The sequence below is a fragment of the Mytilus trossulus genome, chromosome 10, assembly GCF_036588685.1.
Source record: "Mytilus trossulus isolate FHL-02 chromosome 10, PNRI_Mtr1.1.1.hap1, whole genome shotgun sequence".
NCBI lineage: Eukaryota > Metazoa > Mollusca > Bivalvia > Mytilida > Mytilidae > Mytilus > Mytilus trossulus.
Genome location: NC_086382.1, coordinates 27,477,470 through 27,490,695, shown reverse-complemented (window position 1 = coordinate 27,490,695; position 13,226 = coordinate 27,477,470). Strand labels below are relative to the sequence as shown.

Sequence of the window (13,226 nt, the reverse complement as noted above, 5' to 3'; positions counted from 1 at the left end):
TAATAGCCTTCGTCAGTGTCAATGATTTAAACAACACTAATTATTTGTGTAAAGTAGCTAAATGAGACTGTTAACTTTGTTGTACTGATATTTATAATAAGTATGAATATAATATGTGTTTTCAGTCGTGTGTCACCTTCACTGGTGATTAAATGGATAGATGTTTCGTTAAGTTGTCACTTGATTAGAGCTACACATCAAATAATTATTTCTATTTTTAGCACGACTTGAATCATGCCGGGTGAAATCATTACTTTATTAAAGTTTAGATTTAACCTTTCACTTGAAAAGATGTTGAAAAATAAAAGTCCTAAATATCTACACAACGGTATTAATAGAAGATGGTAATATACGAAGATGATGCAAATCTCTAGACTTATAGATATATGTATATTTTAAAAAAAATTAGTTATCTTTTACAATGGAATCATAAACTATCTTATTAAAGCGTAAATAACTTAAGTAAGTCGTTGAATACAGTGCATGTGGTATAACCTCGCTTCTACAGAAGCATGGTCTTAAATTTCGCTGAGGGAAGTACACAACATTTTTCTTCTGCATTTTCCAATTTAACATTGTTGAACTAAAGTGTGACCCCAGTTGTATTAATCTGAGATTCAACGAAACTACCAATTCCACAAACCTAATAGCCTCATAATGTTACTTCCGAATAAGACCATTTACCGGATTTATAATAAAATAAGCAACATGAAGCGTGTCTCATGTGGAGTTGTATCTGCTTACCCTTCCGGAGAACATGTCGAGATATCCTTAAGTTTTTTGGTGGGGTTCGTATTGCGTAGCCTTTAGTTTTCTATGTTGTGTCTTCTGTACTCTTATTTGTCTGTTTGTCTTTTCATTTTTTATGCCCCACCTACGATAGAAGGGGGCATTATGTTTTTTGGTCTGTACGTCAGTTCGTTCATTCGTCCAGATTCAGGTTAAAGTTTTTGGTCAAGGTAGTTTTTGATGAAGTTGAAGTCCAATCAACTCAAAACTTAGTACACATGTTCCCTATGATATGATATTTCTAATTACATGCCAAATTAAAACTTTGACCCAATTTCACGGTCAACTGAATATGGAAAATGATTTTGCGAGTCGGGCATCTGTGTACTATCGACAAATTCTTGTAAGCCATTGCACTGTCAGTTTATTTTCGATTTATGAGTGTGACTGTCTCTCTGGTATTATTATCCCCTCCTTTTTTGAAATTTAATCCGTGGCTCTGAACTTCATATAGAACAATTACTTAAAACTAGAGTCTGTGTACAGATCTAAATACATCTGAAAATATCATCGAAGGTATTCACTCACAAAAAGTGACATAAATGTATAGGAAACCAGTTTTATAGTGATCTTTGATGAGAAATTTATGTGACGTATAAAATTTTCTGACGTCAGACACTCAAATCAATTAATGTGTTCGTAGATAGAAGATGTTTTTGTATTCGGTTAAATTTTCCCCTTTTAAAATTGTTATACGATGATTACTGATGTACCCATATTTTGACTATTTTATTAAATTTGACTGTTTATTTAACGCATCATGTAAATATAACGGAATTTGATGAGACTGTTATTAAAGTGAGAGGATTAGCGCTATAGAACCAGGTTTAATCCACCATTTTCTACATTTGAAAATGCCTGTACCAAGTCAGAAATATGACAGTTCTTGTCCATTCGGTTTTTTTTATGCGTTTTGTTATTTGATTTTGCCATCTGATTATGGACTTTCCTAATTGATTTTCCTCTGAGTTCAGTATTTTTGTGATTTTACTTTTTGCTGAGGATAATAAGTTAAAATCAAGAAGCCACAAACTTCATGATATAAAAAAATCCACAATACAAAAATATTTATTTATAATCAATCACAGAACATTTTCAAAACAGTTATTTGTGATCACAGTCCATTTATTCCGTTTTGGTCGTTGAAGATATGTGTGGTAATCGTAGATGTGTTGATGTTGTTCGTTTTAACGATCTTGTTCTCATCATTGGTGCAATCATTCTTAACAGCTGTTCTGAAAACATAAAACATATCAAAATAATACTTTTGTTAAAAAAAAAACTTTGCTTCAGTTAATTACTTGCTATCATATTACAATTGAGATATCTGCTATCAGACTCATTTTGTACAAATCGTTCAAATATCTTTAATCAATTTTATAAAAAGACAGAATGTCATTGACAAATATCCACCTGAGTCAAATAAAATGTATATCAGGTCACTATACAGATTTCATCAACGGGCTAACCTATACTGTATAGTCAGCTATTTTTCGATATTTCTTTTTCTTGCTGTGCTATTTGAATGTACGTACATAATGAAGAAAACTCAAGGAACATATATGCCGTTTCATAATCTAAAGGACTATGAGTAATTTCATTGTTCATATTCCAAATTGAAAATCGTCACGCTATTGGTTGAATTTGAAATGATAAGGATGTTGTTAACCAGTCATTACCAATCATGACGCTTTGGTGTACACTTTTGAAAATATCACTTCGAATGCATAAGATTCTAAAACAGCGAATTAACATTGAACTAGAAAAAGTCTATCTTTAACATTCTAATTGAATTTGATTAAAACTGCATAAGAAATGTGTCATAAAATAAACTAACTTACATAAATAACTATCTTATTTTACCAAAAATCTAGACCAACAAAATTCTGACTAATGATATCAATTCATATTTTTGAAAGTTTTTACCTTAAACGTGTTATAAATTTTACGTATTTGAAAGTTTTCACAAAGACGAATTTAGCAGTTGATTGTAATGCAGGTCACCTGATGGTTCCCCTTTTAATTTTGCGAAGTTCGCAATGATAATAATCGATGTTATCACAATATATGTTATTTGTATCCAATATATTTGATCATATAATTATCGTAGTTTTATTATGTTTATCCTGTCCGTTCTATATGCTGGAACAGATACATTGTACATTGACTGGTCTCGTGAAGCGCAAGACTATATGAATTTGATACTGAAAAGCCTATCAGATTCATTTCCACTTAAATATTCCCAGTTATATTTTAATAAATAAAATGTTAGTGTGTGCTTTACCTTTGTTTGAATTTAAAACACAAATACCTCAGAGCATATCAATTTCAGGAATAACAGTAAAAAAATCTGTCTATGAAGAAATAGCTTGAAGAATATGTTACAGCCTTAATAAACTGCTAAGCAGATTATTTAGAGTGCACCAAACATTTGTGAGGTAATTTCGAATAGACTGAATATTTTACAGACATTTCTTACAATTTAATTCTAATTTTCATTTTCTACGGAGAAAATCAACATGGAGCCTTGGCTCACATCAAACAGCGAGCTATGAAGGATCCCTAAAAAAAAGTGTAAGGCAATTCATACAGAAAGACCAACGTCAAAACCGTTATAAAAAAAAGAAAAAAACTAAGAAACAGTTATGAACCACATCTACAACCACTGAATATCATGTTTCTGACTAAGTGTTAACAGGCGCCCACCTTCACCCTTACCAGAAGTATTGGCCAAATATTACATTATATAATAATACACTTAAAAATATCAATCGAAATGGCTTTAACTCAAAATACATATTTACAGAATCTAATGTACATACGACGAACGAATGAATTTGATCTATGACACACTCAAATTCATATTAAGTGTAAGGTTTCAGATAATGTAGTTTAACTGAGAACGATATCTTACTAAATATATTTTTTAAATCGCAAATCGGAATTAAAAGTATTTATCCCTAAAAAAAATTAAATCACAAAAAACGGAAAGTCTCTGATCAAATGGCCAAATCAAAAGCTCAAACACATCAAAGTATCATAGAAAATTTAATACGATAGGTAAAATGAGATTTGCAAGAACAAATCAACTTTATGTACTACTAAATCACACTTAATCCGTTATTGTGTTAATGATGTTGCCATGAATATATATGTACCACCTGATGATTCAATAACAAAGAAATTACATAAAAAAACCGTCGTTTTACATGATAGACAGGAATCAAATGATCTACAAATTAACGAATTTATTCAAATAAATGTTTTTTATTACAACATTGCAGTCATAAGTAGGATTATTGAAAATAAAACAATATAAAAACGTCTTTTATTTAATTCATGTTTCCTTACTTGGGCATTCAAATGTAACTCCAGAAAGGAATTCTTTTTTGTTTTGTATCATAAGGTTATGAAACCGTTGATTATGTGCATCTCTTGGTATGATTCCGTTTTTTTACAAAATGTAATTTTCTAAACGATTTTACAGCAGCATAAAAATACTACAAATAGAATTTTTCAATTAAAACAAAAATGATTAATAGGTGAATATACAACAAAGTCATTTCACAGCTATTTGTAATATATTTTAACTAACTTCTATATAAGTAATAAATTTTGCATTCTCATTTACACTTTCTTTAACTGAAATCTAACAAAATCAGGATAAAAATATTCAGTTAAATTGTATAATATTGACATTTAAACAATCAAGTATATGTACTCATATACTGGACCCTTTGACGTATTATTTTTTGATAACATGTAGTATGTTTTATTCTGCCTTTCTAATAAAATGCACGTTACAAAAATAAATCATCATAGCTACCATAATAAAATTTTGTATTTACGCCAGACGCGTGATTTGTTTACAAAAGACTCATCAGTGACGCTCGAATCATAAAAAGTTACATGTACAATGGCCAAATAAACTTCAAAGTTGCTTTTTGAATAAAATTATAAATTGGATGGCATAGTCGGTGTTTTATTAATGATAAAATTGGAATTGTTCTGTTTTTTTCAATATGACAGGTTAATCAAAATAGTTATATAAATGTTGCACAGTTTTTACAACAAAAAAAGAATTTTTGTTTCGTTTTCAAAAGTCTTAATAAATTGGTTTCCTTTAAAAAAAAAAAGAAAAAAAAGAAAAAAAAAAGAGGGATGCATTACTCGAACAGTTCCCTTGGATCACACCGTTTCTTTCTCTTTTATTTTTGAATACTGTACTAGATCTTATCCTTGACGTCTAGGTTATTTTCATGATTTTATAAATAAATCATAGATTAAAAAACATCAGACTATTTTGATAGCTGTGTCGTGTTTTTCAGCTTGAATACTATTAAAACTGGTAAAAAAAACTATACACATAAGATATCTGTTGCAAAGAGTATCAATATTAAGGCAAACTCTAAACGCACTAAAAATTTATGTTTTGCTTGTCAATTGTTTTTGCAAACGAGATGAAAAGATCTAAAATGTCCTGAAATTTGTTACCCGAGTCAAAATAGCAGTTTTAAAACTTCGTTTTTTTAATGCTTGCTTATTATGATGCTGAACACCATATTACGTTAATGAAAATATAGTTACTTATAAATGAAAAATAGGAACATTTCTGAATTACTTTCCCAAATCTTTGTTTAAAATATGGTAATTTGTGATACCAGCTTCCTTAGAGGAAAGAAGTTGGATTATGTTCTCAAAAAAATGGTTTCCTACAGAGAAGTGCACAAACATACAAACATTTCATGACTTTATCTATGTGAATGACTCATCCTGTTAACAGTTTTAATGAACCTATTTTGTACCTGCATTTGTCCTATTTATTGGACTTTGATAATAATTCTTCACAAATTCATTATTTTTTTATGATTCGAGTATCAATATTTATCTAGCATGTTTTATATCTTTCTATATACCTTTCGCACCTAGTAACTTTCCAAAAGACTTCGTGACTTGCTTTTACACGAAAACTATGTTCTATGTTGGTCATTAAATATCATGCACTTGAACTATACACTTTTTCATATTTTTTTAGCAAGTCTCGTGACTTTGTGAGAGACACCACGTGATCAATTAAAGTATTATTTTCTTTAAGTTAAAATTCCGGAAACTTCAACCAATTATCTATCAGATGGGTCCAAGTTGGCCTTTGTATATTGGAATGTACAATTGATTGAAATCGAACCACGTTAATTTTTGGGAAAACGTAAAAAACTACTTGAAAATTAAAAGGTTAATAAGCTCTACGATTATAAGATTGCGGAAATCAATATAAAAAGCTATGTAAACTCCACCTCATATGCAAAATATTGTAAAACGCCTATCCTACCTCCATGACAAATATGTTGTTGTCCCCGCAGATAAAGCCCCAAACAACATTATTTTTTTGTGTGTAAAACTCATTATATTAACTGGTTGATAAACGAATTAGGTATTGACAATTCACTTAGAAACTTAACATATACCCTCACGACACTTACAAAAGAGGAAATCCTGAATAATCATAGGTCTGTTCTATGTTCCTTTGGAATTTCAACCAAAGATGAAGAACTGGATCTTCCATCACTGTATTGGGTACCTAAATTACATAAGTGTCCTTACAAACAACGGTAAATTGCTGGGTCATCCAAGTGCTCCACAAAACCTCTTTCTAAATTATTAACATCTATTTTATCAGCAATGACAGTTATTGTGAAACTGCCTATTTTAGAGGTGGCGTGAACCAGATGCGGATACTTAAAATTTACAAAGATCTTGCAATCTAACCCTCTTTCATCTTGTAACAGTATTTAAACATTTGACTTTTCTACCCTTTACACAAGTATTGCACATTCCAAACTAAAAGACAAATTGAAAGAGTTGGTATTGCTTTGCTTCATAAAAAAGAATGACCAACGTAGATACAAGTATCTTGTTTTGGGGAGGGATAAATCCTACTTTGTAAAGGATCACTCTGATTTAAACCAAAAAATTCTCTGCAACTGATATTATCAAGATTGACAACACATTTGTTACGTTCGGAGGCCGTGTTTTTTAAAAGACTGATGGCATTCCAATATTGTCGACTTGTTTCTTTATTATTATGAGGCTGACTTCATGCAGGAACTTCTTAGGACGAAAGACAAGAAGATAGCAATATCCTTTAACTCTAATTTCCGCTATATAGATGATGTTCTTTCAATAAATAATTCAAAATTTGTGGAATATGTGGAACGCATCTATCCCATCGACCTAGAAATAAAGGATACTACAGATACAGTTAAGTCATATCTTGACTACATTTAGAAATTGACAATGAAGGTCGATTGAAAACAAAACTTTACGACAAAAGAGATCATTGCAGCTTTCCAATTGTGAACTTTCCATTTCTTAGTAGCAACATTCCAGCAGCACCTGCATACGGGGTATATATCTTCCAATTGATACGATATTCCCGTGCTTGCATTTCCTATCATGATTTTCTTGATAGAGGGTTGCTGCTCACAAGGAAGCTATTAAACCAAGAGTTCCAAATGGTGCAATTGAAATCATCCCTTTGTAAATTTTACAGCCGCCATCATGAGTTGGTTGACTGTTATGGAATAACCGTTTCACAATTGATATCAGATATGTTCCTTACGTCGTAACTATAATCCCCTTCATGAATGTGACCTACCGAATTAGACTATTTACCGGATTTTTTTTATCACATAAGCAACACGACGGGTGCCACATGTGGAGCAGGATCTGCTTACCCTTCCGGAGCACCTGAGATTACCACTAGTTTTTGGTGGAGTGCGTGTTGTTGATTCTTGAGTTTTCTATGTTGTGTCATGTGTACTATTGTTTGTCTGTTTGTCTTTTTTTCATTTTTAGCCATGGTGTTGTCAGTTTATTTTAGATTTATGAATTTGACTGTCCCTTTGGTATCTTTCGTCCCTCTTTTAGATATATATCCTACTGACTGTTTTCATATCGAGAATTTGATATCTATGAAAGATCTTTGGTATTAGTTTAAACTGCTCTTTACTCGAGCGATTTACAATTGAAAGGTTTTTTTTCATCACTTGTGTATTCTAGTAGTCCTTATTTTGACTTTAAGTATTGTTCTCTAATTTACGCACACCTGCTATTAATCTGTTTTCATTTATATTAATTAAGAAGTCCGCTGTGTAGCCTTTCGGAAAAAAAAATTATTAAGAAAATAATTATAACCAGATGAGGATCAAAGTTCTCCAAGGAAATAAGATGTGTCCATGCTAATAAAAGTGAATACCAAATATTATTAATCATTATATATACATCGTTACCTCATATTTGTTGTATCTTAATTTATTTTAGTTCCCTGTAGAAATTTAACATTCTTTATTTTCTTTTAAATTTGTTTCAAACTAGTACCCGAAACTAGTTTGTCATTTTTTCTTGAAAACTTCAACACTTTTCCTTAGTTAAACAAATAATTATAAAACAACTTTTACATAAAAATACATTCAAACCCGAAACCCATATCTATAACTTATTTGACTGCAACAAATACGGCAGGATTCTTATTAAACTACAATTAAACTTCCAAAGTGTCTAAAATGAATATTCAAGTCAGGAAGAGGAAGTCAAAAATGTTAATTACTGAAACCAAAGGCACTTACTCTTTCAGTCGATCAAGGTGATGATGATTAACGCTCAATGAATTTATCCCAAGACTGTATACATTTATTATATCTTCGTATGCATTTTCTTTATATAAAATTATTTAAAGCTGATAGTTTCAAAAAATAACAATCCTTTCCTTGCTCATGAACAAACCTGACATTCGTAGATTGGACAATCTGGTTTACCTTTAATCGTGATTTTGAAAAATTTGAAACACACACAATAGAGCAAGCTTTGTAAAAGTATTTTCGGTCGTTCTTTTGTCCGTCTGTTTGATCGTTCGTACGTTCGTCTGTCCGATTTTCTTCGGGTTAGAGTTTTTGGTGAAGGTTATTGTTTATGGTAATGGTAAAATCACAAAAATACTGAACTCCGAGTAAAATTTATAACAGAAAGTCCCTTATCAAATGGCCAATTCAAAATTTAAAGCTGAAACACACAAAACGACTGGATAACAACCGTTATATTACTGACTTGGTACAGACATTGTCTTATATAGAAAATGGTGCATTAGACCTGGTTTTATAGCTAGCTAAACCTCTCGTTTGTATGATAGACGCATCAAATTCCATCATATTGACTACGATGCTCAAACAAAACAAAAATAATAGATTAAAATGTCAAAAAAAGGTACAGCAGTCAACATTGTGTTATAATCTTAATCCCAATAAAAGAAACAAATATTTAACAAATAAGCACAAAAAGACATATATCAATTTAAACAGCCTCATTCATTGCTTTTCTGCATACAAAATTGTATGTATGTATGTTAAAGCCACTCATAAAGGATTGAAAGATTTTAATTCCTAGGATTAAATAGATTAACATTAACTCTGACGTTGACTCGCGCGTATGACGGACGTCAGTTGATCAGAAACTAAACGTCAACATGGTTGAGATATAAAATGATTTTGTCGTTCAACAACATGTTCAAAGTATAACAAAAATATATTCTTTATTTCTTACAGGCATATCCTCTGCAGAATGAAGTTGAATTCCAATCAACTTGAAACTAGAACACAGGTTCCCTATGCTATGATATTTCTAATTTTGATGCCGAATTAGAGTTTTTATCACCATTTACGGTCACTGAACATAGAAAATGATATTGCGTATGGGAAATCTGTGTTCTTTTGAAGCATTATTGTTCTTCTTTATATTAAACATGGAAAACTGTTTCACGATTTTTTAAGAACATCCATATAATTTCTTCATCGAGTCAACATCTAATCATCAATATATAATTATACTCTCTGTAAAAAAATAATTAGTAGCCAAATGGTATTCTGGTAGTTTCCGTCGTATAACAATGCACTTTGTTACATGAAATAAAGAGAATTTAAAGAGAGGGATTTTACATTTCGTCATGATTAGGTTTTTATAGCCATCAATTTGGTAAGGATTTTGTTCATTATTGTAAGGCGTGCTTAAATAAACTATAGTTATCCTCTGTTGGATATTTATTCAATTGCAATATTACTGCATCTTCTTTTTAATTGCAATTTTGAAAATTATAGTTTTTTTAAACACAAATCGTTGGTGGTATGGCATAATTTGAGGATCAAAGATAAACAAAAATACGAAAGCGGTTTTCTGTTTCTTAACAATGGCAACCAAAGGTATGTGTACTTCTGAACACTCAATTTACATTACCGGTCATAAATTACGAGGCGCATAAATTCAAAGGATTATGTAGTAAATATGAAAGATTGATCTGCAATGGTTCTTGAATGAAAGTCTTAACCAGTCATGCTGATCTTAATTTTCAACAAATAAAGAGGGGCCGAAGATAAATTCATGATGTCGTCAAAGACTTTCAGTCAATTTCGATCATAATGGTGAAATCATTGTATGCCTGTGTGTTTTTATATTGAACCTTGCCCAAAATACATATACAGTAATACCATTTATAGAAACAAAATTATAACAAAAACAGTGATGAATACATAAAAAGAAGATGTGGTATGATACCCAATGAGACAACTCTTTACCAGAGACCAAATGACATAGAAAGTCACAATTATAGGGCATCGTATAACATTGGACAATGAGCAACGCACATACTACATTGTTAGCTATAAAAGGCTTCAGAATGACAAATGTAAAACTATTCAAATGAGAAAACTAACGGCCTAATTGATGTATAATAAAAGAACGAAAAACAAATAAAAAATTATGTAAAACAGCAACATATGACAACTACTTATATATAGGCTCTTGATTTTTGACAGGCACATATAAACAGATTTGATGTATACACATCGAAACTTACAAAAAAAATCACAGAAATTAACAGAGATGGTATTATCCAGATTTTGCTTAAAATTTTTAGCAATACTTTTCTTTTTTGTACTTGTTTTTGCTGTTAAAGAATTCCTCTTTTTGTATATTGGTTGAGGATAATATAAACAAAACGCTTCTGGTATTCAAAATTAGAAGATTTGGATCTTTCATAAAGCTTTTTAAACCTGTACATTTCTAGAATCAAAGATGCCACCTAAAAACCATAGGGAACAAAATAAAAGGCAGTTTCGTCATGTTCATATACTTTGACGTGAAATGAAATGTTATTTTAATCTATTTCAAAAGTATTTCAACGACAATACAATTATCCGTATTTCTTCAAAAGGTAATTTTTGAACATATGATAAAAGACTTTAAGGGGACCTGGAAGCACATTGCCCTAATAATGAGTTAAACATTGCACCAATATCACTGATTCGTCGTACATTTTTAGGAGCATGCAACCAAACTCTAAAAAGTGAAATGAAATATAGCATCATTGACTAGTGTACAAGTATCAATATTATAAGAACATTTATCATACTGTGAGATATGTCAAAATTATTGTGAATACGTTGCAATATTGAAAAGAAACCTTATACAAAACAAAGGTGTTAAGTTTGTAAAATAAAAAAAGGTTTTGTCAATAATAGATAGAAAAATCACAAAAAATACTTAATTTAAAAAAGGAAAGTTCCTTATCAAATGGCAAAATTAAAAGCTCAAACGCATCAAACGAATCGATTACAACTGTCATATTCATGACTTGGAACAAAAATTTTCTTATGAATAAATGGAGGTTTAAACCTGACTTTGAAGCTAGCTAAACCTCTCACTTGTATGACAGTCGCAATAAATTTCATTATATTGACGACGGTGTGTGCATAAAACAAACAAACACAATAAGTAAAATGTCAAAAATAGGGACACAGTAGTCAACATCTTAATCACTATAAAACAGTCAAATATGTAACAAGAAGCACAAAATGGCTAATAGACCAAGCTTATAAACAAAAATTAAATAGGTTAGCATGACTTACCCATTTGACGCCTATCGTTTTCCGTTGTAAGTCCTCGTTGTTCTAAAATTGTGTAATATCTATACCATGCCCGTACCAATGCCTTTAATTCTGGTACGGACATATTTCTTAAATTGTCAAACTGTGTATTAAAAACAAGACTAAATGAACAACTAAAAACCAATGTCAGGGCAAACAAAACCTGCAACGATGAAAATTGACATCTGTAATATCTCATTATCTCTGACTCCTATCGTTGTCCAATACCCTTTTCAGTATGTATTGGAATTTATCCATATATTTATACAAACATCTTAATCTGTTTTGGCGATAATCGAATGATCATTTGATATAAAGGTGATAAAAAGGCGTGGATTATACCACTAAAAAAGTATGAATTGGAACTTAATGTTTATATTTTTGCACGTAGTTACAGGTAAAAAAAATGTTCATTCTTCAACTTCATTTGGTTGTCAATATCTTAGAATATCTGCTGACAGAAAGGTTTTCTGTGAATTATTTATTGCCCTTCTAAAACAACACGGTTAGACAATTTGGTCAATCAAGTTCATATTTTATGAACTTGTGATGGAAGATTATGCCTTTCCAGTATCTTTGATTATTAAATAAAAGTTCCAGACAAGGCGTTTATCTACATTTTTTCTGAGTGAGAGAAAAAAACATGATTAATTCTTAAATGTAAGAACAGACACAATTGTAACCATGCAAGTGCAAAATTTTAAGTCTTATTAATGAGGTCTTTCTTCATTAAATTAGACTTATCATATGGTATTATTTTCAAATTTAGAGTAATTAGTGAAAGTGGCATAAGGAATAAAACTGAGATTTCGATCCAGCTTTTCAAATTGAGTCATTCAAGCTTTCATTAGGATTAACTTAACAAAATAAAAATGATGAAGTTTCAAATGTGTCCTATTCTAATGACTTTTGCTAAAAGGTCATGCAAATATCCAAATAGAACAATGGATGAATTGCAAGCGTCATATATCATTCGGGCTTCAAGAATCTTAACTCATACGCATATAAATGAGCTAAATAATAGCACAATTAGAAGTAATCTTTATTATTTTTATACATAAATAAGTGCTACCATTTCAATTGATCCACGGTATATTCCTGCATCACATGGACACTGACCATTTTATACTTCGAGGTTGTTTTTAAGTACTTTGCTTTCCGTTGAAAGTAATAAGAGATTAAAAAAAACATTTAAGCGAGAAATATTATTATTTTTCATACAATCATTATTTACTTAACTTTAAGTTAAGGCACATTTTATGTACCGTAAGAGAATTTTAACTGCAACATCAAATGATAATTTTGACCCAGCTATTTTAATATAGGGTATGTTAAACTTCATAACATTTTTATACGTATACAAACATTGTATGAATCTATTCATTGTTATATAGATATTGTTATTGTTGTCGAATCAATAAAACCTTAGCTTTTCCCTTTTTTATTTGATATTGTACTTGTATTTAA

The 13,226-nt window shown here is 30.5% G+C and overlaps 1 protein-coding gene across 1 annotated transcript; it reads right to left on the bottom strand.

Moving 5' to 3' along the window:
- Positions 1 to 1,903: 1,903 nt before the first annotated feature.
- LOC134686134 (uncharacterized) lies at positions 1,904 to 11,983 on the bottom strand. Its single transcript, XM_063545807.1, has 2 exons — positions 11,742 to 11,983; positions 1,904 to 2,024 (listed from the first exon to the last, which is right to left on the bottom strand). Exons 1-2 carry the CDS (start codon positions 11,956 to 11,958, stop codon positions 1,915 to 1,917), a joined length of 327 nt encoding a protein of 108 aa, XP_063401877.1. The 5' UTR covers positions 11,959 to 11,983; the 3' UTR covers positions 1,904 to 1,914.
- Positions 11,984 to 13,226: the final 1,243 nt, after the last annotated feature.

Coding starts and splice junctions, on each gene's coding strand:
- LOC134686134 (XM_063545807.1), bottom strand. CDS start 11,958: ATGAGATATTACAGATGTCAATTTTCATCGTTGCAGGTTTTGTTTGCC. Junction 2,025..11,741: donor AAACGATAGGCGTCAAATGG/GTAAGTCATGCT, acceptor TTATGTTTTCAG/AACAGCTGTTAAGAATGATT.